A 27,852-nucleotide genomic window follows, 5' to 3' on the forward strand; every position below is an offset into this window, starting at 1 on the left:
AAGCATGTACTGCAATTCCTTCTATGTTCTAGTTTTCCCTCAGCATGGATCATCTAGACACTCTCACTAGGTGAAGCTTTAGACCATTAATGAACCTGAACATCAACTCAAATAAGCACAGATATGCAATATGTATAAAATAGTTATAACTGCACCTGAAATACAAAGTTATCATCATCATAAACATCTTAAGGCCATCTTAAAGCTATCTGTTACATTGTTAAAGCCTCGTCTTAGCCTGCTGCTCAAAATAACTTTCACTTCTACAAACTCTCTGCAAGTTCCTGTCAGCCTGCCACTTAGTCTTTCTAAAACACACACACTGTTCAAACCTCTGAATACAATATTAATGCTGCAGATTCTATTATTAATGCTGCTTTTGCAGCTTCTCTCAGCATTGCACAGCCAGACCTTGGAGTGAAAGTCTGAGACATCCACTCCTGGGAAGATTCTGCTGTTGTGTTAACATACCTGATTGCTCCAGACGAGCACGCTGCCAAAACATCAGCTTTTACAGAGGTGTTCACATGTCCCGATGTGAAGCATAATTGATTAGCAGCATGTAGCAGCTACCTACCCTCTTATGGATGGAAACCACAAGTTTCATCAGTTTTTCCATTTCATGGAGTCCTTAGAAAACTTTTTGTTTGCGTGATCGTACGTATGAGCACAGTTATAAGTACAAAATCAATCCGAGCTTAATAAGTTTGTTGTTTAAGTGACATTTGTAATTATTAATCTTTGTCTCTCTTCCACAGCATGTCTTTGTCTTCCTCCTCTCACCCCTACTGGTCCCAACAGACGGCCTCCCCTCCCTGAGCCTGGCTCTGCTGGAGGTTTCTTCCTGTTGAAGGGAGTTTTTCCTTCCCACTGTCGCCAAAGCACTCGTATGCTCACATATGGGGTCATATTATTGTTGAGGTTTTCTCTGTTCTCTTCATCTTACTGTAAGGTCTTTATCTTACAATATAAAGCACCTTGAGGCAAATGTTGCTTTATTCTGTGATATATAAATAAAATTCAATTCAATTCAACGGAAGTGAATCTATGCTATTTAATCCCAATCAGCTTTCTTTGCAGAGGTGAGAAAATAACTACCTGTGTGACAAATGATGTGAACAGCTTGGCTTAGCATCAAGAATAAAAGCAAAAACCTTTTTTATTCAGCTTGATCGATCTGCGCATGACGAGAAATCTAAAAATGTTATGGTGCCAGCTGATTTCTGCACACTCTTCTCTCACTTGTATTTAATCCATCTTTAAAACTTCATAAGTTAAAAATGATTTGGTCAATTAGCATAAGCCCCCCACACGCACAGTATAAATCTGAGCTGGGCTGAGAGAGAGAACCTTGGCTCAACAGGACACTTTATATTCATATCTGAGATATTCTTTTATGCAGGGCAGGTTGCAAACCTCTTTTTATTTATTATACTTAAGGTTGTAATAAAATGTTCCCATTTAGACCAATCACAGCTTCAAATAAACACCTGAAAACTGTTTCATTTCTTTCAGTTTCCCTGTAAATAGTCTGTTAATGTGCCTTTAAATCAACCAGAAGATAAGTGTTGGGTAAACACAGTTCATTATTCTAACTCATTAACGTCCCGAGCTGTTATTTTCCAAGTCACTCGTGAATTCAAACCAGTAATCATCCCGTCACAAACCTGCAGCTTTAACCTTTCGGTGACTCTCTCCCATCACAGGAAAACGCCAAAGCTGATACAACCGTGTATAAATGTGTGTAGGCGCGTAATAAGTATGCAGTATCTATCTGTTTTTATTTACTCGTGGTAAGATTAATTCCTCATGGGAACAAAGAACAATCTATTCAAAAGGATAATAGTTCTCCCGACACTCGCTCTGAGCCACAGCGTCGTTCACCATCCTGCAGCGCTACATTAGCATCGTCCCCATCAATGTGAAACAATTAAAGCTTTGCATTGTGGTTTTCCAGGTCTAACCTATGAATAATGAAGCTGAAGAGCCTCTAAAAGAACACAAACAAAAGATTGTGACCTAAAAAGCCCTGATTAATTTCACAGCTCTGTCCAAAAAAAACACACATGTTCCGTCTGAATGCAACTGTAATTTCCAGTGTTTCGAGTTTGTGTTTGTGTAGCTTAATAGCGATGTGTTTGTTTTCGTAACAGCCTCCTCTGCAGAGAGACTTCATGCCACTTAGCTTCTTTTTTTCTTATGTAAAGGGAAAGAAGCCCTGTGGAGTCTTCGTCTCTCCCACACAGTAGGAATTCTTTGCCCGATTTTGCAATTTTGTTTATAAGCAAACAAGCTCAAAGTAAAATCTACACTTGTGATAGAAGTACCTTGTAGGATTTTCCCTTGTGCACACAGGAAGGTTTCGCAGACGAACACTCGGGGCAGCATTTCCCCGGCAGGTTAACGAGCTCAGATCCCTGAAAAAACAAAGAAAATGTACATTTTTATAAAATTCTCCTCGTGAAGTTACAGACGGCAGCTAAAAGAAAAGAGTACAGCACAAGAGAAAGCTATTTTGGAAATGATGAAGGAGAATAAAGGAGTAACGTGGAAAAGAAACAGAAAAAGAAAGAAACAGGACAAGAACAACGAAGGAAGGGGTAGGAGGGAGAAGGGAGTATGGTTGGAAAGAAGGAGGAAGAGAGCAGTAGACAAAAGAAAGTAAATTAATTAAAAAAGACTGGAAGAAGAGGCAGACAAAGGGAGGGAACAGAAAAGATAAAGGAAAAGAGAGCAAACCAAAGTATTTGCTGTTAATCTTCACATAGAAAAACAAGCCAAGATGAGTCAATCAAAACTCCTGAGTCATCTAAACAGCATAACGTGATGGTTATTCAGCTATAATTTGATTGCTGGTTGCTACTTATTAATAATTTAACTTTTTCCTCAAAAAAATTACAAACACTAGGAACTATTTTCTCTGCACCAAACTCCACCCACCAAGTTTCCTCTGCTCACTGAGGACAAGAAATTGGAAATCCACTCGTGTTTGTGACAGCATGACCAAATGAAAGTATTGCTCCATCCTCTTGAGATGTTAGGTTAGCTGTCGGGTACTGTAGCTACTTGATTCCTGTAAGTGGTGGATGTTGCTCTAAAATAAGCTAAACTAAGAGCGACAGTTACTCAGCTTCTCCTGGATGGCTCTGCAGAGAAGGCGAACATATTGTTGAATGGATCAAGTCATGAGAGTAGTGGAAATCATTAAATATTTGACAGTTTTGCAGCCTGCAGACAAAGAAAACTGCCCATGATATCATGCATCACATTAAAGTAAGACGGTTACGTTATTTTTACTGACTGCGCACAAATTACTGTCTTTTATGCATTTATTGACGTAGATGGACTGAATGTGGAAAAACTGAGATATTGTTGAAACTGCACTTGTGTTTATGAAGATATCTCCGCTCCAGACAGCTGCATGCTTCCTTCTGCTCAGTGATGAGTTTATTGGGTGCAGTTTTCTAGGGAAAAAGCAAGTTCTCCATTAACCTCTTCCCAACAAGACTCATGCATTACTATGATTACCTGGGTCATGAGGGAGGCGCTGCTCCTGTGGTTATTTTTGGCACTTTGAGCACTACACACCATTTAGTTCCATTATATTCAAGTCATGGAAGTCATCTCTATTGCAGATATCATCAAAATCTGGCATCTAGAGACGGAAACTGCTTCTGAAACTTACCAATTTCTCCCATGTGTTATTGATTTTAATGGCTCCTCCTACACCCATACGCATTTCAACTTTAAGAAAAGATGAAACTTGGAAATAAAAGATGCATGTCACAGTAGTAGTATCCCAATACTGCAGTTTTCTAAGACTAGAAGTCCTTTCAGTACCATTACAGTAGGTACATTATTAGTGCAGGAATCATAAACTGCCTGTATAACTGTACCCCAGTGCCTTTCGCCGCCTCCTGACCTACACATCATTAAACCCATAACCTTGTCTTAATTGTTTTGTGCACACACACTCACGCGCACACACAAACACACAGTGGAAATTGGCTCTGTCTTCTCTGCACGGTGACCTTGTTGAGTTCAAAGTTGGGAAAATGCCAGTTATGCTACTTAGAGCTAACGACACTTAGCAGCTGTAATTATCGCCATACAGCATGATTAATGAGGGCTTATTTGGTCGTGGTCGGGGATATTAAAGCAATATTATTAAATCTGCTTGATGTAAAACTGGATGAGGTGTTGATTCAACGTGGCGTGGAGCCTAAAGCAGGGGGACTGAAGCAACTATGGGAACACCGGCTAATAACTTTAACAAATCCTCTAGGCTGTTTTGTTCAAACACACTCACCTACATTCCTGCCAAGTCTGACCTTTGATGACTTAACATGAAGGCTATTATTGCTTCAGCTGTTGCACTCTGACTTTTAAAGATCCTTTTAATAACACTTTACATGACGTTCTAGACCAGGGGCGTCCAACTCCAGTCCTCGAGAGCTACTGTCCTGCAGGTTTTAGACACATCCTTGTTCCGACACACCTGAATCAAATGAATGGCTTGTTATCAGGCCTTTCCCAACCTTAAGGGCATGCTGAAGAGGTAATCCAACCATTTGATTCAGCTGTGTTGGAGTAGGGATGCATCTAAAAGCTGCAGGACAGTAGCTCTCGAGGACTGGAGTTGGACACCCCTGTCCTAGACCAAACCCATCTGATGGAAACACATATCAAAAAGAAAAATATGTATTTATTAATATTTATATTTCAAAACACTGGCATCAGTTCAATAATGTAAAAATGTCATTTTTACAGTGAGTTTAAGGACACGGTCCAAACTGTTCATCCAAAAGGACATCATGCTGCGGTTTACATGGTTTGCATTAACAGATACATTTTGAATAAAAGAGGAAATCACTATAACTTAAACTTAGATCATTCCCAAATGATTTTGGATCAAATTTAGCATCTTTGTATTTCCATAGACTAATGAGGATGCTAACTAGTAGGACCTTCTTTTTCATCATCATGTTCAGGGTTTTCATCACTGCACTGTAAACTTGTCTGAGTCCATCATGTAGTAGAAACTACCAGGATGGGCAAAAATACACTTCTTTGCGTGGTCTGTATGTACAATGTAACAGGGATATATTTATATGATTGATGTGTATTTTTAATATGACTGTCAATTCTAATGTGTGTTTTCTACAACATTAGCTGTAGCTGTTAAGCTGCCAAATACTCAACCTCGACCTACAGTCAGCAACATAAGTGTTTAGACCAAGGATAGGCAACACTAGGCCTCGAGTGTCGGTGTCCTGCAGGTTTTAGATGTGTCCTTGATCCATCACAGCTGATTCAAATGGCTAAATTACCTCCCCAACATGTCTTGAAGTTCTCCAGAGGCCTGGTAATGAACTAATCATTTGATTCAGGTGTGTTGACACATGGTGATATCTAAAACCTGTAGGACACCGGCCCTCGAGGTCTGGAGTTGCCTACCCCTGGTTTAGACAGTGACACAGTTGTTATAATTGTGCCTCTGTACACCACTGCAGTGGATTTTAAATCAAACATACAAGTTGAAATAAGACGAAATCGCCTGACTCAAAGCTGAGAGCTCTCAACTTCTGCTTTTGATGGAGATGTAACTAAAACATTTAAACAGATTTTAAGACATTTGATACGTTTTAAATGGTCTGGCATTTATGTAGCACTTTCTCAGTTTACTTCACTACAAGCCACATTGACACAGCACTTTTTAATTCCTGCATTTAGTGCTTTATGTACAACGCATGCTGTTGCACACCCACAGGTGCATCGGGAGGGAATCTGGTGCTTAGTATACTGCTCAAGAATATTTCAACACATGCTGTGAAGAGGTAGATATCGGAACAAAGCCACAAACACCCAAAACTTATTACTTAACGTATTGGTAAAAGTGCATTTTAGAGATTTTAATACCTTTTAAGAACCAGTAGATACTCCATATTTAATACTGACACTGTATTACTGTCTTAAGAGATGCTATGCATTTAGCAGAGGGGTTCAGCCTGGGGTAGGTTTAGTGTAGCTGAGCGCAAGTCATATTTTTCATCTAGTGACAAGCTCTAGGGCCAAGTTTCTTTCACAGACCATTAGTTTCATCTTTTCTTTCAATTTACTTCATCTCAACTGAGTGAATCACCTGTGATGGAATCAGCCAACCTCATAACCTCAAATGATCGCCCTTCCTCCCATTCCACCAAAGTGTACGTTTAAACTGGTAAATTTCACTGTGGCAAATACAGGAAACTGAACAAAGTAACAGTGACATCTTCCATTAACTTTTAAGTAGCCTATTTAAAAGAAAGGAAATGGGATTTCAGGGTGCTGACAGGTTGCATCAATAGGCCAAGGGTTTGACAGCAAGGGTAAGCCTTGAGGAAAGGTTAAGCAGGGGGGGGTCTGCAGGAAAAGCATAGTTTTATATGATCATAAAGGAATCCTGAGACCAGTAACGATGCTGCAAACTCAAAACTGAGATCATAAAAACACAAGAATAAAATTATACAAACATCGAACACAGGTATTACCCATTAGCAGGAACATTAGGGGTAATTATGTAAAGAAAAGCAACACAGCCAGAGTGACATGTTCATTTTAAGCCTTCAAGCCTGTGTATCATTCAGGTTGTTGAAGGGAAAAAGACACAATTGTCTCCAAAAGCTTTATACATGCAGATCTGTTGGACACAACAGCTGTGAGGAAAGAGCTCATTTTTGAACCAACACGCTGGTGACCAAATCTGAATGACAAAAGCATATTTAAAATACAACACATTAGACTAATGGTGCTTTGTTTTCAATCACAATTCAAATGTTCCATTTACAAACTGCAAACAGCGCTAACTTCTCATCACAGGATGTTTGTCTGTTTTGCAAATTAGCGGGTTCATAAATTTGAACCCTTTATGTTGGGAGATGTTTTTAGAATTGGTTCAATTAGCTAAACTGTTCATTGTACCAATGTTTATAAAAACAGCTTAATGGTTTACTGGTTTCACCCGACATCAGTCTAACCATGTGCTTCCAGTAAAACTGGCACAATGTTAAACAAATCCAGGAAGGTGTGTCAGTGAGGGCATGTTGCTATTAAGATTATATGATTATTAATATTATGAAATGTAACCTTATGAATGGCCACCAAGGCTGAGTCATATTCCCGCAAGCGTGTGGTGCAAGGAGGAGGAAAATTGTAACAAAGCTCAAGAAATAAATAAAACGGAATTCAGGGAACATGAGCGAAGACATACGGTTAAACTTTATATTAATAAACTACTGGTGACAGCATGACATTAACCAAATAGTCAGTATAACAGCAAAGATTACAGAGCTTTACTGTAACTTAACAGTGAAAGTTTCTTGATGCATTTTCAATCATCCAGGTAAGTAAATCTCCAAAAGTTGATTCTGTTCATCTGGACGCAGCGTTTTGTGGGAGAAACGTTTCATCACTCATCCAAGTGACTTCTTCAGTCTCAGCTGACTGAGAAATTTCTTACAGTGTAGCCAATCATGTCAAAAAACTGAAATACTATGAATTGCTTTTTCCTTAGAGCTTACATACACACATGTTAAGTGATTTATTTTAACCACCTAGGACCTTACGTCCACATATGTGGACACCACATTTTGGGTCGTCTAGACCAAAATACTGAATTTTGCTCTACATGGGCCTGAAATCCACTTATGACGACATTATACTGCCACTGTTATATCGAAATTTAAAGTGAATGTCCTCACATGTGGATCTCCAAAAAAATTTTTAAAAAATCTGGTAATTCTTTGTTTTTGCATTCATCAGGTCCCAATCAGCCCAAATATCAAAGAGAAATTAAAAATGCATGCCATGAAAGAGTTTGGGTATCAGGAGGTTAAGGCCTATTATGGTTTAGAGGTCATCAACAGACTCTAGGAACCTGATTTACATAAGAAATGCAAAATTTAGTTTCATCTAAAAAAAAAAAAAGAGGACTTTGGCTCTCCAAGCAGCAGCCCAGTTCTCTTTTTGCTCAGCCCGTCGTCTCAACACAGAGATTAGGGATGTGATCGCAGGATGGATGGTAGGAGGACGATCATCACCTAGACAACTATGATGTCGGCAGTCTTCCCCGTGATTTTGGTTGTGTGTACTGAACTAGATATAGAGATGCGTGCCATTTATACTATCTGAATAAAAATCTAATCAACCTCAAAATAATTTGAGATACTCAGTTTCTGATTTTATAAGCTATGAGCCATAAAATATATCATATATAAAAGCATCCTGAGTAATGTGTATATGTATATATAAAAGTTTACCCTTTTGAATTAAATAAAAATGCATAAATAAACAAAACTTTTTTCCGAGATGCAGTGGGATGTCTCAGCGCCCCTACAGCTGTCCTGCTTATGTGGAAATTCATTTAAAAAAAATAAGAGATGACCGTTTTCCAGCCTAAAACAGAAGCTGTGACCTGAGGAAATGTTTGTGAATTTTAACCTTGCATCCACAGATTTTTAAAATCGGGCCAGTTTTGCCTCTGGGCTTCAACGAACATTTTTTTTTCCCCTTTCGGGCTCACCTGTGGGCATTCGACACGTCCACACTCGGCCCTCTGACAGAGGACCTGACCCCGGCTGCAGGTACAGAACTCGCAGCCGGTGCTGTTCCACATGTCTCCATGGTAACGCACTGCGCCCTGGTACTGGCAGCTTCCCTTAGCAGCAGCGCATTCATCACAGCACTGCCCGGCACGCTTCACTTTGGTCTGCCCCTGTTTGGAGGCAGGATAATGTTATTTACAGATGATGAAAGAATGCAAACTGAGCAGCGGGAGAAGACGACGGAAATCCAAGGAGCTTATAAAAATGCTGGTTTTGTGCATCTCTGTTTCAGCAGAGAGAGATAAGAGGAGCGAGGGAAGAGAGAGTATGTGTTTTGCATTAAGGGGAAAGACACCAAGCGGAGTGGGCCGCCAGACCGTTCTTCTAACTTTATTTGAAAGTGCACAGAGGTGTGCTTTTCCTGACACTGCAGATGTCACGCTTACTCTGTGTCTCAGCTCTGACAGCTACTGTAGTTTATTTTGACACAATCTCACAAAACCATCAACTGCAGGACTTTGAAATATCAGGAAAAGTGGATGCAAACTGTTTTCGAGTCATATTAAGAAAATACTTTAAAAAAATAAATAAATTACACATTTGTGAACCGTATAATGTGCAATTTTATCAACACGTGATTTACAGAAATGTAGTTTTCCTGACAAACATGTGTTTGCAGGGAGCCCGAGGCCTGTCCCATTGCACGGCCAACACACAGAAACAGACACTTGCATTCACACCTACGCCCTGTTTAGAATCACCAACCTAACAGGCATGTCTTTGAATTGTGGGAGGAAGCCAGAAGACCTGGACCAATCACATCCAACGATCCCTTGTTAGCAAGGTGACAGTCCTAACCACAGCACCGTGCAGCCCTTACTTAAGAAAAACACCTGCAGGTTTACACTGGCTTCCATTACAACGTAGAATAAATGTTTAAATCCTGCAGCTAGTTTATAAATTGCTCAAAGCAAAGATATATTTTTTATGTGCCTAAAGAATTTAAACTCATTTCGGCTTTAGAGCGTTAGTCTGACTTTTTTCAATGGTTTTTTTGTGCATGTGTGTATTTGGTCTTGTGGGTTTTGTATTTTCTTCTTTGACAGCATCAACGTCACATCTTCTTTTTTTCCATTTGATAAATTTTCCCATGTTGCACTGGTAAAAAATACTTCCTGGATCTATTTCTAAGTTGTGTCAAGCATCACCTCTGGCAAAAATGTTCGAGTGAATCTGTTTTTTAACTTTCTGGGTAATCTGGCTGTTAAACTGATAATCTGAAGACTTAGTTATGAAAAGGTTAGCTTAGCGCTGGGGTGGGTTGGGTAAAGTGTCCAGAAAATAGATCTGAGGTTCAGAGATAGTTAGCGATGCATGATACTGTCAGTGTGTGGCGACTTCTGCATAAAACCGAATGTCAGCGATTGCGCGCGTGCGTTTGTGTGCATGAGACTACTCACCTTGTCGCAGGTTATGGGTGGGCAGGTTTTAGTGTGGCATTTAGATTGACCCCGGTCACACACGCACGTGGTGCAGGTGTTCTTCTGCCACTGCTCACCGTGCTGCCAAGAGACACACAAATACACATTTAGACCATCTCCAAACCCACACACACTTTCAGGCTTACACACAGTGAATCACAAGCTGTTTGCAGGAAACTCACAGCTCATTTGAAACCAGTGAGCGCCTTCTTTTCTTTGAGAACAACAATGGGATGTCTCTGCAGTGTGAAAAGCATACAAACACGGAGCCAGCCACCAGATTTCCACATGATTCTCTTTAATTTGAAGACTATAACAGCAGTGAGCTCAAACACTGAATACACAACTTGCACAGGAAATGTGAAGTATTGAAACAGTTAGTTAATGAAGTATTTGAAATATGTATGAAGCATATTATTGAAAGCAAACTGGACTTTTATTGTGTAGGTCACCTTTGTGCAGTCGCTGCCTTTTGGAACATTTTTAATGGATTTTTGTGACAAAGAAATATGGCCTGCTATGTGCAATTATCCAAAAAGCCAGTGCTGCATTTTTTGTTAGTGAACTTTTATTTATTAGCCTGTTACTTCACACTAAATAGAATTTATCGGTGTCTGTGGGTTGCACCAGATACTAGCTTTAGGCAATAGCTTAACACTCAACCCTCTGCCGCAAACATAGCAACCTCTGGCTTCAAAAACCCAGAGGTGTACAGGCACTTGTGTTAAAAAAATATTCTGGTAAAAGCTGAAGTACCGATTAAACTTCTTTATTCAATTAAAAGTGAGAAAGTCCAGGCTCGCTCACTGTTTTTACTCGTTGAGAAATACAGCTGCTGTATTTTTAGCTAGCAAAACACCGTGTGAGAGACTGCACAGAAACAGCTGATGTTTGTTGAGCTGATAGAAACTTGAATTTGAAAATAACTGCAAACTAAAAAAAAAAAAAGCAAGAAAGTTTACAGGTTACTCTCTTTGTAGCACTAGCTTGACACTTGTACCGCAAACACAACTTATGAACTGCACCAAAAACGTTTAAATGGGCTTGACGTTTGCAGTCACACAGTGTGCACAGTGCACCTGCTGTGAAAGCTGTCATGGTGCGTGGCTCTGTGTCTGAGGAGTGTTTGGGATGCCCCGGTGACCACACCCTCAGGTTGGGCCGTCACCATCACACCTGCATCCCATTCCAGGCGATTACGAGGAGGAATATTTAACCCTGCATAGACGGTTGCTCCACGCCAGTCAGTGATCACCCCTCAGTGGTTACTGTCCAGCCTGCCACCTGACTGTCCTGCTGCCTGCTTGGCTCTCAGAGTGTACCACCTGACCTCGTCTCTGCCTCCTCGGATTTACCTCCCACGAGTCCCACGGTCCGGCTCTGATCGTAAGCCAGATTGCTCTAGCCCGGTCTTGTTGTGTCACTCCATTCCCCTGCACACTAACAACCTTTTCCCCTTTTCTGTTGCAGCCTCCCACAGTCCCGATTACAGCTTCCCTGTGTCCTTTGTTTTCCTGGTTTCCTTCAGTTCTGCGATTAGCCTCTCGCCTCCTGTGGTTGTTCCGGGTCACCTTTTGTTGAATAATAAAACTTGTACTTGCTCGCACTGAAGCGTACTGAGTTTGCTTTTGGGCTCCACTTGATTGCGTGAACTGTGGTCCATGACAAAAGTGTAAGAAGTAGAAAGTACAGATATTTGTGTAGAAATGTTGGGAGTAAAAGTTGCCCAGTGCAGAAACAAGTGGGTGACATCACAGTGGGTACGTCTGTGTTTTACATTCAGCATTCAGGTGTGGACGAGTGTTATCCTGCTGGCGGAGGTTGAGGATGTTAGGAGGATGTTACTCTCAGTGTTGTTGGTGCATTTCAGGAGGACGCTGCTAATAAAGTTACACAAGTACACAGTGAATTTGCGTTTATTATTATATTTACAAAATATCTGTTTTTTGTGTTGGTCGTATCATTTTATTTTGTTGTATTTATCTGCGACACCTTAAAAGGCCAGTCTGTGAAAATATGTCTGACATTAAACCGGTCCATGGTGCAAAAAAGGTTGGGGACCGCTGCCTTAGAGGAGGGTGTGCTTGATCTGCAACACTTAGGTGGGCACCACATGAATGCTAAAGATTCCCACCAGAGCACTGCAATGACATCACTTTAGCTTTTTCCCGGTGCAGTAACGCAATCATTTAAAATCATAGTTCTTTGATCTTCCTTGGTCTGTTGTAACAGGTATTTAAAACAGTCAGCAGCATGTTAAGCTGCACTTTTTCTACAATATTGTTATTGTTGTCAATGTTAATCAAAAACGCAAACACACAAAACACACACAGAAAAGGACAAACAGCTCTTATGTCATTTGGTTATTATTATGTTTCTTGGTCAGCTGTATCCTTCACAAACTCTTCCTGCAGTGATCGATGACGGGTTTCAGACGCATCCATTTAATTTGTACCTTCTTTATAAAGTTCTGACTCCCTTTCAGAGAAAACATTTGCTTGTGCGCTACGTTGTCATGATACCAAAGGAAATGTCGCACAGATGTTCCACGTCTGATGTGTTTAAGATCCTAAACGTATTATCTGTTTAAATTTAAGGTCAAATTCTGTAAATGTCAGATTAAATTCCAACTTCCTTCCTCCTCCACCCTAAACTGCTCAATTAAATATTGATTATAGCCCAGAGGATGCAAATTATTTCATTATTTAAGGCATCAAAACCCTGTGAGACACACTGTAGAGCTCTTTGAACATAACTTGCATGAAACTCTCTTTCGTATGCATGCGTATTACGAAGTGTATAATAATGATCTATATCACAGAGGTCCAGACTACTTCACTCTCTTCTGAACAACCAGGCTGATTAAAGGACAGCACAATAAATAGCTTTTAGGATGCACAATGTTAATAAAGTCTTAAATATCTGGAATCTTGTGCTGTATACATGCAGACACACTTATTTACATTTCCTATAACTTCATCCACGTTCACATTTAGAGGATTTCTGCACCAACGATGGAGACTTTTAACAGTCACCACAGATCCCATGATCGTGTTACAATTTTGAGGGTAAAAGCAAAAACGATGCCTGTTATAACCCATTATAATGTGTCCTTTGATCCTTTTTGCCTTTGTGAAGTTTAGCTCGTACTACAGAGCAGGTTAAACATACTCAGGACATCTCTTTTGAGTTTAAGTTATCTAATAAAATTGGTTATGACCTTGACAGGCCAACCCAGGGTTTATAGTGTAGATACAAGTTTATATGACAGTATGGCGAACAGACGGAAATGCAAGCTGAGGAGGCCATAATTCACAAAGTGGATCAGACTATAATATTAAGAACAGCACAAGGAGCTAAACACATAAAACAGGCTGAAAGAAGTGTGACTGAGAGGAAACACTGAACAGTATATACAGTATTTTTAAATGCTGTATGAATGTGTTTGAACTTTATTCTGTACTGGAACACACACGAGTCTATTGGAAAGCTGTCAGTATCGCAGCTCTCTATCATTAAGACAGTGGATGAGATGAATGTGAGACGGTTTTAGCTTCTTTCAGCTGCATCACTGATGGTGTTAAAGTGTCTAAGTACATAATTCAAACACAGGATTAGCCAACCAACACATTTTACACAAGGTAAACAAGTAAAAGGCTCGCTGTAGGTGTTTTATAATCATATCGCTATAGAAAAATAAAAAGCCTTCTTCTATTTAATGTGCTTTTCAATATTTACTGATCTCTCAGAGTGCTTTGAGTACAAGTCACATTTAAACATATCCACATCTACCACTTCTACAATCTCATATCTATGGCTAATTAAGAATTATTAATTAACCTAGCATGCATGTCTTTGTACTGTTGGAAGCTGGAGTAGTGGAGGAAACCCACACATGCCACGCAGAAAGGCCCCCAGCTGGGGTTTGAACCAGGAGCCTGATTGCTGTGAGCACCAACACCTCTAACCATGCCACCACTGTGCTGCCCTCTCCCTTATAAATAAAGTGTAGAAATGAAAAATGGACACTGGAAATCGTGAGATTGGATTCTTTCCATTTTTAAATGTGAGAATTAGAAATTCTCTCTTATGTATACTACATGTGTTTTACACACACACACACACACTTACAATAATATGTGTGTGTGCATGCCGATGTGGAGGCACTCATGTATGGACTGTATAGCTACTCAGTTAGGTAATCGACACCAGAGGCAAAGCATCACAATTCCTTCTCTTATCCGTCAAGATGACGCCAACATGAATGAGAGTGTGTGTGTGTGTGTGTGTGGTAACGCAAACACACATTAGATAGAATGGGACATTCTGTGATCAAAAGAGAAAGTTGGCAGTGAGCGAGATGGGAGCATGTGCACTGCAAACACAGCAGGAGAGGAGAAGGAGGAGGAGGAGGAAGAGGAGGAGAGACGAAGGCTCAGACTTTTCATGTCAATAGAGACATTCACATATTCACTGCATGCATCATATTCTCACTATCATCACAGATATTCTAATCAATGTTTCAGGTTTCAAATGTATAGATTTATGAGCCGTTATCAGCTGCCTCCAACACACAGAGGCTTTGTAAACCACAGGATTCACACAAATCTGCACAATAACAGGTGCATACACAGTACAAGCACAGTTCAAACACCCACAGGCTGCCTACCTGGTACTGTTTTCCAGCTGACAGACAAGGGTTGGACACACACTGGGGACAGCACTCTCCTGGCTGGATCACCAAGTTCTCATGCTGAGGAAACATTGCACACACACAAGCACAAACCCTCTCAGATTACCGTTATTTCACTGTATTTCACACAACAAAGGGCATATAAGCTTTGACAGTACTGTTAGCCCACCTGACATTTTAGCAAATACAATTACCAAGAGGTTGATAAGATGAATTTCATCCTTAGCACAAAGCCAAACCACCTTGCAACAACTTCAAACCTTTCTTACTTGCATTTCATTTTTTAACACATGAATATTTATTTAACCTGTGAAGGAATAAAAAAAAGCACTAAAATAGAAAAAAGAGGTGTCTATAACCCAAGAGGCATACTGGAATTTAAAACAGGCTCCTCTATCTTTAGCATTTCAATATAATTTGTTTCTTTTCTAAGAATAGCTGAAATAAATATTCCACTTTTGTTGTGTATTTCGGGGAGTTTTCTGTGAGCGGTGGCAGAGTGGAGCAGGTGACTGATGCAGTGTTTGCAGGCCTGGTCTGTTGTGATGAGAATACAGGTGAAGGTGTCAGTGTTCCTCTCCTCAGCCATGACCACGAGCTGTTAGTCACCGAGAGTAAAAATACGACAGAAGCAGCGAAAATGAGTCTCTGCGCTTAGCTTTAGACTAGAAAGGTGGTGAGCTGAGGGATTTAGGAGGTAACAGAGGAAAGCTGACTAGGATGGATCCAAGACACCTCCTTCCAAATCCTTCTTTTAATGCAAGTAGGTTTAGTGAATTAAAAAACAGTGACTGCCCACATGAAAATTAAAGATCAAAACCTCTTAAAATTGTGTGTTTCTGTAAACCTACCGGTTTGCAGGCCACTTGCTGACACTCTGCTACTGAACACTGGACCTCTCCATTGCTGCAGACACATCTGGAACAGAGGCTGGGCTTCCACTCCTCTCCATCCCTGTAAACGATCCCCTGCCAAGAGCAAGACTCTAACAAACACACACACACACACAGATAAAAACTAAATGAGTAAATAGTGTCAGGTAATGAGCTGACAGTTCAGGCATTGTTTGCATGCACACAGAGTGATTTAGGGTCAGGAGAGAAGAAAGAAAGTAGTAGCAAATTAGCTGCTAACCACTGGGATGCATCATAGCAGCTCAAAGACGTCATTACAGTCTCAATTAACCTTTCAGCTCCAATCTGGCTGCTCTGTGCACTCTATAAACTCTGAGTTTGTCACAACACATCTGGTCTGATCCAAGTATATGAGCGATACGTATAAAGAGTTCATCTCTAGTAATCTACTGCATGTCTGACATACACCAATCTGATATTTATGATTGGATATCGGTCCAATCCTCAATCAAAAGCAGAATCGGGCAAAGGTAAAAATGGGCTGATCTACAGATACAGAAAGTTATACTCCTGGATGTATCTGTTTGTGCCTTTAGGTCAAGCCTGATGTTGCCTTACATATTAAAGAACTACTCCCAGTCTATTCCTCAGGGTGAGGAATGCAGCTTATTTATTTAGCACTGATAGCACTGCTCAGTACGGCCAACAGTTTCACTATATCCAGTAATTAAAACATCATTCAATCAGCTGTAAGAAAGGCATTTAAACGCATACCTGACTAAGAACTGCTTTGCATTTTTATTGCTGTTTCATGTGGATGGATACATCTTTAGCATTTAAGCCTTTGGACATTGGGATTAATTAATCATGTCTTCCTGAAGCTAATACTGCGGGAAGAATGTTTTAATAACTTGTAACCTTTAAGTTTTGGAAAATAATGCAGTCACACAAATCACCGCTGGCATAAAGTTTTCAGAAAGAAATCCGAGTCTGGAGCGGCTCGTCAAAAAAGTGTCAGGGCCCGGTCAGACTAAGGAGTACTGATGAAACATTGGGGTTTTGAAGTTAGGAGATGATAATGTTTGAGGTTGAGGTGTTTTCTCTTTACTTAGTGGTTTTTATTCAAAGTCATTAGTTAACCTGCTGCTGGCGGATGCCTGAGGTCTCACTCAGGCTACGTCCACACCAATGCCTTTTTGTTTTCAAACGAAAACGATGCGTTTTCTCTCCCGTCCACACTGAGACGGCGTTTTCCCCAAGGAAAAATGCAGCGTTTTGAAAGCGCTCTCGAAAACGCTGCATTTCAAAACGGAGCTGTCCCGTCGCAGTGTGGACACTCGAAAATGCAGACTTTCGAAAACGATGACGCATGTTGGTCATATGATGCAGTCATGTGACGACTTAAACCAAGAATTCGGTGCTTTGTCTTGCCATTTCGCCGCCACGTTTCAAAGAGCCGGAATGTAAATAATGACGCAGATCGAGTCGTCTTGCATTTCACGCATGCGCGGAACTGCAACGTCAGCGTTTTCGGCTGTTTTAGTGTGGATGTGCAACTCATTGAAAACGACTGAAAACGCTAGTGTGGACGCGGAACGTTTTCAGACGAAGACGCCATTTTCAAATCCATCCGGGCTAGTGTGAACGTAGCCTCAGTCGAGGCGAGGCAAAGCATCACTGTCAAGTAATAAGGGTTTGTTCCTGTGTGGACAACATTTACCTGCAGTTCTCACCTAAATGCATTCGGTCAGCAGATTCATATCTTCTACTTTTTCAAGTCTTAACTTAGTTTTGGAAACAGATACAGCAAAAGGATACGACACTTTATAGATTTAATGAAGCTTTGGTATCCGAAGAGCTACGGCAACATTCACCTTTGGTGCAAATGTTGAGACACATTTCAGACAATAAAGACAGAGGCTGATTCACATGAGTCATTTGTTCACTGGAATATAATTTTCATGTTTTAGCAGAAGGGTGCGCAGCAAGATAAACAGGTGCCAAATATTAAATTGCAGACAATTAAGTAGAAAGCTGTGTCTTTGCGTATGTGTCCTGTTTCCTGTTTTACTTTGATAGTCCGTGTCCCATGTCAGTGTAGCCTGCTTTGCTTCCTGTGTCTCGTTATGTCAGATTAGCCCCAGCTGCGCTTCCCTCCTGTTTCCCATTCCCTCGTTACTCCCTGCCATTTTTAAGCCCTGTGTTTTTCTCTGGTAGTTGTCGTATTGTACCCTATAGTGTTCGGGTTTTTGTTTTGTATTCGTAGTAGTGATTTCCAGCAATAAATTTCCTGTGCGTGAGTCCTGCGTTTGGGTCCTGCATCCTACCTGCCACAGAGCAAACCATGACACAAAGAATGTGACACATCTGCAAAGTCTTTCCTTTTTCATTTACTCCTGAAAACTAACAAAAAGAAATCATATCCATAGTCACCACCACACAGTTTTGCTCTATTTGCATATATCGTACTCATCCTACCCATTTGTAGATGTCCTTTCAGAGATATCTAAAGATCAATTATTGTCTAAATTAATGAAAAGAAGCAAACAATTTCCATGAGATGCAACATGTTTTTCATGTATCTACACAGAGTTATGATCATTTAAAAGAAATCTGCGTGGAAAAAAAGCGGCACCTATAATCTACAAAGTATGCTATGTGTTAGCCCTAATTTAGCCCTCACCTCCATTGCTGGCACACTTGGGGCAACACTCCCCGGCTGGGGTGAACAGGCTTTGATCCCCGGGACAGGTGAGATGTGGGCAGGGGCGAGTGCTGCAGGATACGCTCCCTCCGGAGCAAGTACACACTGAGCAAGGCGAGGGACTCCACTGACTGTCATGCTGTGGAAATCAAAGAAACCAAGTGACAGTTACACAGAGAAATACAACGAGGGTGCAAAGAAAAAGACGAGGAAACAGCAGAGAGACAGTGACAAGAGGAAAGCTGTTTTCTTTCTGTAAACGTGACGACTTTGTAAGACTAAGCCTGAGTGACAGAGAGCAGAGTCGCAGAGGGGCAGAAGATCTTCAGAACAAAGAGAGACCATGAGAAGAAGCGATAAGGAGCAAAACCCTGATTAAAATATAAAAGGGTGTATGCGAATGTAGATAGGGAGGCACGCTGTGAAAAGGCATTGCCTTAACATTTGAACGCTGACATGCATATATCTAATTCAAGTTTGTACTAAACTTTAAGTTGACGACAGCTTTTCGACTGATAGCTAAACTGCAGTGCTGTAAGCCTGTTGGTGATTTTCCCAGGCTTTTCTTCACACATGTATGAAAGAGTTATCACTTCAGGCGAGTGTATGTTCATGCAAACCATGAAGATGTTTCTTTTCTGTGACTGACAGAACAGGATAGATTAAACAGTCATTCTGAGGTATTACAGAGACTTCGATATCCATCTGTTATACATCCATTTGTGGATACCGTGGAAGACCAGAGCAGTTCTTTCACTCTAAATGAGATATCAGCAGGTCCATCATGCCTGCAGTCATAATGATAGAAGTTAAGATCTGATTTCTCTCATTTTCAGAGGTGTCAGGCTGAGAAACCTGCATGAAATCCTTCTTAAACCTTTGTAAAACACCTAATTAGTCTTAGGTTTAATGAAGCATTTATCCAAATTCGTTTTCACCCCAGGAAGAAGTCTGTGGCAAACAATTAAGAACTTTATAGTTTTACCAGCCAGGATATTTTTCCCTTATTTTCAATACTGAGGGAAAAATCTGCCAGTGATGTACTGAATTAAAATTCTGTATTATAGCTCTTGCAGAGCGACAGTTCAAACTCAGAAAAGTCTCCAAAGAATGCAGTTATATAAGGATCATCATCCTGTGTGACCTTGTATTTCTGGAAAAAAGGAAGAAGTCATCAGTTCCAGACTGTGTCTCCTGGAAAAGGAGCGGCAGCAATGCAATGTTATTCTTTGCCCTTCAAAGAAGATGCAGCAAAACTCTTAAAATGCTATTACTCCTCTCCAAAACTCATCTCTCCTCTCGCTGTTCAGATCCATGTCAAGTGCTACTTCACCAGGCAAGCAATGCCAACAAACTCTTTAAAATCATTGCCAAGAAAGACCTGTTTCTCTTCAGGTCGTTTACTATCCAAAATGGCAGCCAACGTCATTAAACTAGAGGACACTTGATGGAAAATGAAACAGCCAGAGATGCTTTTGTCAGGGGGGAGAACACTAGCATTAGTTTTTTTTGGAAGTGACTGAGGAGTTGGGTATTGAAGAGCGGTTACAAGTTCCTAACTCATCAGTGTCAAATGATTGATATGAGCCTGTAAATGAGGGCAGAGAAGGAAACAGCAGGTTCCAAAAGAAAAAAACAACTTTGATGAACTAATAAAAAATGAAATAAAACTGAAGCTGTTGCTGCGTTTGTTTCCAAACAGTCAGACACTGGGAGGCATGTCTAAATACCCGAGTCAGGCTGACCTGTCAGCTTTGTGAAAACACAGGATTAGACTGACTAAATTCTTATTGCTCATAAGTGATGTCAGAGACAATAGAAGTGAGAGCCATTGAGAACTAAAGTCTTTATAAAATATGTTTAAAACCTTATTTTGGGGCAAATGCAAAATATTTTAAAACATTTTTATTAGATTTGACTGGAGATTCAATGCAAGTCCTTCAAATAACTACAGCATGTCGAGATGAGTCTACAAACTCTACCAGTGCATGAGCTGAATGACTTTGGTTTGTTCACGCAGAACATTTTTTACTTTTTGAGTAACTTTTATAATATTTTTTTTAAGAAAAGGGTGGCATACAAGAGAAAACACACATCTATAAATGATTACTGGGCATGTGTCATGGTTCAGTGTCGTTGATGATTGCGTCATGTGTTCTTCTTTTGTGTCATTCATTTTGTCCCTGGTTGCCTTTGCGTTTATTTCCTCCCTCGGTGTATTAAGTTGATTCATGCGTTTTCCCCATGTAGTTATCTCACGTCTTACTTTATTTCTTGATTTAGTTTTCCTTGTGCTTTTTTGTTACTTTTGTTTCCCTTGTCTCGTCATCTGGGATTTAGTTCAGCTGTGTCTTGTTCTCCCCAGGTGGCCTCCATTGCCCTGATTGCCGTTCTGTGTGTGTATATAGTTGATGTTTCCCTTTATTCTTTGGCTTCGTCCACACGTACCCGGGTATTTTTGAAAACGCAGATTTTTCTATGCGTTTGCACCTTTCGTCCTCACGTAAATGGCGTTTTCGGTCACTGAAAACGGAGATTTCTAAAAACGCCTGCCAGGGTGGAGATTTTCGAAAACTCAGTTTTTGCATTTACGTGTGGACGAGGAAAACGGAGAAAACGCAGCATCAAAGGTGTGCGCCTTTTTTGACGTCACACTGTGCGCCACGTTATTGTTTCGGTGAAATGAATTTCTACAATACTGTTACTGTTAATTGTACTCTCTGCAGTGTTTAAATGCTTACATATACACACAGTTACTGTCCCTCCACACATAGGACTCGGTTCTGCTCCTGTGCACCAGCTTTGTTTACTATTTCCCACTGAGGCTTCTAGACTTCTGATTGGCCAACATTTCTACACAGTTAGGAATATATCACCACCTGTTGCTTTGGCATGTTCCTAGCAGCGTTATCCTTCATTTCTGCGTTTACGTGTGGACGGGATTATTTTTTAAAACGAAAAAAAATACCCGTGTACGTGTGGACGTAGCCTTTGTCACAGGGTCTGCTCCCCTTGCTTTGCTGTTTTCTAGCCCTAGTGTTTTAAAATTTTAGCTTTTACCTTTTCGTATTGTTGTCATCAGCCTAAATAAATGGCTCGCTTTCAGTTCAACCCTACTCTACGTTCCCCACGACCGTGAAACAATGACATTCCAAGAAATAATGCACTGCTTTTACAGACTTCATTTTCCTAATTTTAGGTTTTCCACACAGCTTTAGAGCCTGGCTGCAGGGGTTTCCTCCCATTTAACCATAAAAGCATCAAATGCTGATGTTGGCCCAGGTCGCGGTCAACCTGTCGGTTCACCCAAATGAAAGTTGATGAGGTGAATCGTCTGTGCAAACCGATTGTCACTTTCTTTGTGAACCTGAGTTTGTGCCATGTTGAAGCAGGAAAAGGGATGAATTAGGAAAAGGAAGACAATGATTTAATAAACTTCTGGCAAACTGATCTATAGCTGCTGCATCCTGGTGTAAACATTTCAACCCTGAATAATTTGTATGGTGAAAGAGAAGCAGCCATTTTTATAATCACTTACTCCATAAATGACTCCTTCGTACTGGCAGGAGCCCTGGGATGAGGAGGCGCACTCTGGACAGCACTTGTTGGTGGGGATCCTCAAATGCTCGCCCTTTTTAAAAGACACAAACATGAATAGACTGACAAAAGGAGAAAACACACTCAGAAACTCAATCAGAAAGAGGAAATGAGTTAACCAGCATGGATACATCACATTTCAAATATACAGCCTCTCAATTTCCATGAAGATCAACTGACATGCAACACATCAGTGCACAGAATAATGAGTCAATGAAGACTATCAGGAGCACACAGCATGTGGTGGAGGTAGTAAAACATATGCAACACAGAGTCTTCTAACTGCGCTGCCCATTCACACTAATTGAGGCCAGCTGTGCAGCAGGAAGAGAACGTGAAAGCACTGAAGCAGCATGAAAGACAAAATTGCATACAAAGACCCGGAAAAATGACAAATCAGTGTAGAAATAACAAGTGGGCGAAACAAATAGATGGAAATTGAGCTGTGCAGCAGGTAATAGTTCTCCCCAAATAAAGAAAAAGACAGAGTTCATATCTTAGCTGAAGCACACAAAATTTAGAAGTAGAAACAAGCCCCCGAAGTGAATTTTAACAGCGTCTTCAAACTTCATCTGTCACAATGGCTGAATTGTGCAAATAAAATAAACATTATGAGATGAAGCTCCTGGATGTTTTCATATATCTGGATTCTTGATTCGGTGTCTCCTCTCCTGAACTTTTCATCTTTTTTTGTTTGGTTTCAGTCCCCCGAGTCCCCCCGCGCTTTTCTGTCCACTGCTTAAAATTGAATCACCATAACTGAATTTGATCCAATTTGAGTTTTATTGGTGCAAACAAACAGAGACTGTTTAGGATCAAACAGAACAAGAGTTCATTTGTCACCAGAGTGATGCTTTTGTTCAATATTTAAGGCAATTACAGCACATAGGCTTCTGTAAAACACTGACGAGCAAATCCCTGCATGCAGATAAATGGCTCTGCACACACGCTGTCATTTCTTTAGGAATAGTATCAAGATTATTTTGTATTAATGGCAGCTTTTCCAGTTAATTGTTTACACAGAATTAGTCTCTATTTGCTGGGAAAATGCCACTTTCCCAACAACAATTTGAAAGATTTGCCAATTCACTGAAGAGGACATGCTGTGACCGATGCGTGCATCTGCTGAGGCGTTTTAGAGCAGGTTCAGTAACATTTGGGAAGCCTTCATCATTTAGGCCACTGTATTTTAAGACTAGTGCACTCTATAAACATGAAGTCAGACTTTAACCAGCAGTGGTTGAAGTGGGAGCTACAGCATTTTTTACCTTGGACATGCAGAATTCACTGCCACTTCCTGCTGTTGTAGCCCGCCTGTCTACCACAGGAGAACAGCTGACTTGTCCCCAGCGCTACATGAAAAACATTCAGTGAAACTAAGAAGTCGTTGGCTTGGATTTCGAACATAATTCACTAATTTAACTGAGTTTCCTGCCTGTGTTTCAAAGTCTCTACTGTGCAGCTCAGGCTTTCAGCTCCATCTGTCTCATGAACCGTGGGCACATTGGAGGCCGGCGGTAACGAAAGCAGCACTTCAGTCTTGAGCTCTTCACACATCTTTGCTCTGAGTCGACAAACTGCAGCTGAACTGTGAGCTCCTCTCAATGTGATTAATTCAACAGTGATGTTATCAACCAGCTTCAAAAAGTCGAGAGTGCAGCCGAGTCCCGTGTCTTACAGGACGATCGTGTGGCCATGGGAGCAAAAGACAGGCCTGTCATTCTTTGGTAGCAGTGCTCAACGTGAGAGGCGAGCTCATTAATTAGTGTTGCCGGTTTGGGCAACGCAGGCTTTTGTCATCCTCTTATAAGCAAAATAATCATAAATACAAATGAAATACACACGTGCACGTCAACCTCACAATCGCTCGCTGTAGTGGGTCCTGGCTCTTCCAGCACTGAGATGCTGTGATAATAAATTGTCTGCTATCCAGGCATCTTGAGGCGTTTTAAGAGACACATTCAGAATGTATGAAACTCATTTCTCTAATGTTTCCTGAATGCTGTGGCCGTCCTATTAATCGTCTTTATAAGCTCCTGTATCCGTTAACAAACTTACATGTTTAAAAATGCCTTCATACTATACGATAAAGTAAAATACCATAAAACAAAAAAAATGCCATGATGTTTTCTTGGTTATCTTTCAATTGTGCAAAGTACATCTGTCTAAACGACTGATGTCATGGTCTCTGAGTCAGGCACCTTTGGAGTTTCTATTCGGAGGTTTTTTATTGTCCTCGTTTTTGTCAAATGAATTATGTTCAGGTTCATGTGAAGCCTAAAAAGCTTCACATGTTCCCAGTCGCGTTTGTCTCCATGCAGTCAGACGCTCATATTTCCACATGCTGTGTCGCCTCTTTGTTACCCGCTGTGCCAGTGAGATACAACTAAGAAGTATCTCAATCTTAGCACTACTAAGATCAAGAACCTGATACAGCTGATGTCTGCTTTCAATTCTAGCATTTTGTTATAAAAGGGTCAGAATGATTGCATTAATAAATGGAAAACATTTCCTCTCACTGTTATCTGAGTCATAAAAGGGGAACAAAATGTTTTTTTTAAAAACTATTACCGCTCCCAATGGTAAAAAATGTTAATAGTTTTAGGAAGATTCAGAATGAAAACATGATTATAGAGTAGAACATATTCTGTTTTGTTTTTTTCCTCTTTGCAATTTCAATTTCTCAAACGTTTTCTGACCTCCTTTGGAAGCTAAAAAAACGTTCATGCCCCACACTTTCTATTAGTCATTAACATTTAAAAAAAGGTTTCAAATCAAAATTTATTCAACAAAAGGTCCTGTAGTAGCATCAGCAAACTCTTTTTATTTTACCTAATAATTTTATTTTTTCACACGATTTGATAACAGCGGCTTAAAAGGGATAAAAGCCACAGTGTCATCATCCGCCGTCAGTTCACGCTACACAATATGCGGCTTTAAGAGACAGTGAGAGGACTCCTTTGCAGATCGAGGAAAGCTGATTAACCCACAGTGTCGAAAGTTGCGGGCATTTAGTTATGCGTTTTAGGAAGGTCACAGTGGGAGGGGGTGTTAAGCTTGCAGATAATGGCTTTGGATTTCAAAAGAAAGCCTCATAATCGGAGACTGTCCGATGATAAAATCTCTGAAGCTTTATTTCTGTTTAATCAGTGTAGGTGAGAGGAAGTCACATTACAAGAGGTTTTTAAATGGAGAGGGAGCACACAGCTCGCTGAGCATGATGACTAATTTTTAATTAACATTGGATTGCCAGGCAGCGGAGTGGAATTCATTAGACATCGATTGTTGCCTTAGCTCAGAGTTGGGATTGAATCTGATGCCGTCACTGCAGGCTTGATGTTTAGATCACATCTGAGAAGAAGCACGGGAGAAAACATTTTTGACAATGTGTTCATGTGAATTAAAATGGGCCCAAAGAAAAGGTGCTGGAACGAACGCTCAATGAACATTTGTCATTGTGCCAAATTAAATGGTGCAATTGCCAGACTCGGCTGCACAATAGTCTGCCAGTTCATGAATTCTTGTTGTAAGGGCAACGCACAAAGGAAAGTGATTTAACAGGTCCTTGAAAGTGGATTTGTGCTTGTAAAGAAGGAGATAAAAGGAAATAAAAATATCACAAAGCAAAGGTGAACCTCCTGAACTTCCAAGGCAAGGTTAGGGCTTAATATGAATTTCAATTGGAGGGATGCTGCTTTCGTACCTAAAAAAAGGGTAACCAACGTAGTTTAATGGCTCGAAGACTGATTTGTGCCGCATTTGGGAGATTTATTTTAACAGGTTGAAACAGTAACAATTGTGTGGTCTCTCTTTAAGACAACCTAAGTTAATGTTTAATGATGTCACAAGTATGTGCCACTGCCCTCTGTAGAGTGTGGGAGAAACATGCTTGCATATGGACGTATGGACTGAGATGAACCTCATTTCTTCACCTCACTAACTCAAAGTAACATTACCAGTTGTACGAACACTGCTCGCTTCATGTATGATAAGACAGCAGCCGAATTCCCAGTACCAGTGTCACTGTAAGTTTCTAGCTGTCATGCTAAGTGTTTCTGCTGCCTCCTCTCAGCCACTGAATAAAACCCATGTTGTATTCAGGTCATTGAATTTCTGTTTACTTCTGTTTATGCACCAAAACTACTTTGTTAGAAGTTTAAACAAAATCTGCACGAATACAGCGTATGCTCCAGTATGACTGCCGTGGGGTCCTCATCATTTATCCTTTACTGAAGTCTCACTGCACCACGGCACTAACACCTGTTTGTATCTCTGAGGTTTTAAAGAAATGTCAATGTTTGATGTCTTCTTAGTCCTCAGTCATGCGAACTAGCAACTTCACAATTTTAAAGTTAGCATAGATTTTAAGCTGAATAAATGAGCTAGCAGATTTCAAAGAAGATTTCAAACCATTATAATAATGTTAATAACGTTTGCTTGTTTCTGCTAACAGTCAGAGTCAGACTGCAGTTGTTTGAACACAGTTAGTCTCCCAACAGGCGATCCTACAATCGCCTTGTTATAAAGAGTGATCCTCCAGAGGTTGTGGGTGTTGCAAGCTCAACCTTTGACCGAGCAGCTATTTGCTACAACCACTTACGATTGTCTCTGACTGTGGAAAATTCAATGCAATCACCCGGAAAGCCCCAATTTTTCATAGCTTCAGGGAAGTTGTCTTATTTTCGCTCTAATATAAATGAGCCATAACCCAAAAACCAGAAGCAAAAGCTGCCATGTAACAAACAACATTAGGTAACATCACTAGGTAAACTGATTGATTGCTCACCTGGACATAATAATTACAGGGGACAAAAAGAAAAAGTGCATATTTGTCAAATGTAAAATATCTTACCCTCTGCAGGTCACAGTGGGGGTTGAGACAGTGGGTGGGCCCACAGATGGCCACATCACCATAGCAGGTACACTCCTGACAGGACTGCGGCCTCCATGACGTGTTGTTCTGTCGAGACAAAGATTGAAGCAGGCATTAAAAATGGCCGAGGTCACGCTTGGTTTATCGCTGCAGGAAAACAACATTACTCGTTTCATCGTCGCCATATTTAAACACACCAACAAGTCATTTGACGTTGACAGCTGGGGCAGAAGACTGCAAACACACAGGCCTCTATGTACATAATAATCTAAGAGAAAATGTTTGCTTGGCTCACTCACTTGGAAATTTCCAGGTCTGGGATTGAAAAAAATAGAATAATAATAATAATGAAACTATCCTAAGGGACTTTACTTTCGACTAATTAGCACAAAACTATGTGGTAATTGAGCATCTCAAATACAGAACACGAATATGAAATGATCTTAAATGTAATTTAAGCTCCATGTTTGGGGGAATCGCACCTCTCTTGCTCACTGCAGTGGTTTGTATGAGCTCCATGATTATGGAGTAAGGTTTTACTGCTGCAGTTTACAAAATGCGAGCACCACCATAAGAAAACCATTTCACATTTTGAACTCTTATCATCCTCTACACTTAAGGTTGTAAAACACTGAAGGATTTCTGCTGCAGGTAGTGTGAAACTACTTCTGTGTTGATTAAAAGCCTCGAACACCATGGCCAACTAGACAATGAGATAGGGCAAAAAGGCAGAAAAGTTAGAGATCAGCTCCGCCAGCTGGCTTCACCCTTTTGGATGCCTGCTATTTGTCAATAGCTCATAACACCTAGCTGACGATGTCTGAGCTTAAAGCCAAAATGAAATCAATATTCCAGTGCCTGCATATGCCCCCCATATATCATCTTACAGCACATAAATCCAATTTAGCCAAATGATTAATAACCCACTCATGACGGGAGTGTCCATGGGCAGATGTGGCTATGAAGTAGAGCCTTCATGGAGAGGTGGGGTGACTGTCCATCCCAATGGCTGCGCTTCATTTAAAATGGTAATTTAAGCTGTGCTTGCATTTGTATAATGGTCTTATT

The 27,852-nt window shown here is 40.6% G+C and overlaps 1 protein-coding gene across 1 annotated transcript in view; it reads right to left on the bottom strand.

The window, feature by feature from the left end:
• Positions 1-27,852, bottom strand: part of fras1 (Fraser extracellular matrix complex subunit 1) — a 299,016-nt gene that overhangs the window by 176,382 nt on the left and 94,782 nt on the right. The window contains exons 3-10 of the mRNA XM_085476387.1: positions 26,764-26,871; positions 21,853-21,945; positions 18,294-18,453; positions 15,608-15,741; positions 14,733-14,816; positions 10,043-10,144; positions 8,561-8,752; positions 2,328-2,417 (exon numbers count right to left, since the gene is read on the bottom strand). Of these exons, the coding sequence (XP_085332513.1) occupies positions 2,328-2,417; positions 8,561-8,752; positions 10,043-10,144; positions 14,733-14,816; positions 15,608-15,741; positions 18,294-18,453; positions 21,853-21,945; positions 26,764-26,871 (963 nt within the window). The remainder of the gene's footprint in view (positions 1-2,327; positions 2,418-8,560; positions 8,753-10,042; positions 10,145-14,732; positions 14,817-15,607; positions 15,742-18,293; positions 18,454-21,852; positions 21,946-26,763; positions 26,872-27,852) is intronic.

The sequence above is a fragment of the Copadichromis virginalis genome, linkage group LG12 (genome assembly GCF_057382275.1).
Source record: "Copadichromis virginalis isolate Kocher_CV1m ecotype Utaka linkage group LG12, C_Virginalis_male_GT1.1, whole genome shotgun sequence".
Classification (NCBI taxonomy): domain Eukaryota; kingdom Metazoa; phylum Chordata; class Actinopteri; order Cichliformes; family Cichlidae; genus Copadichromis; species Copadichromis virginalis.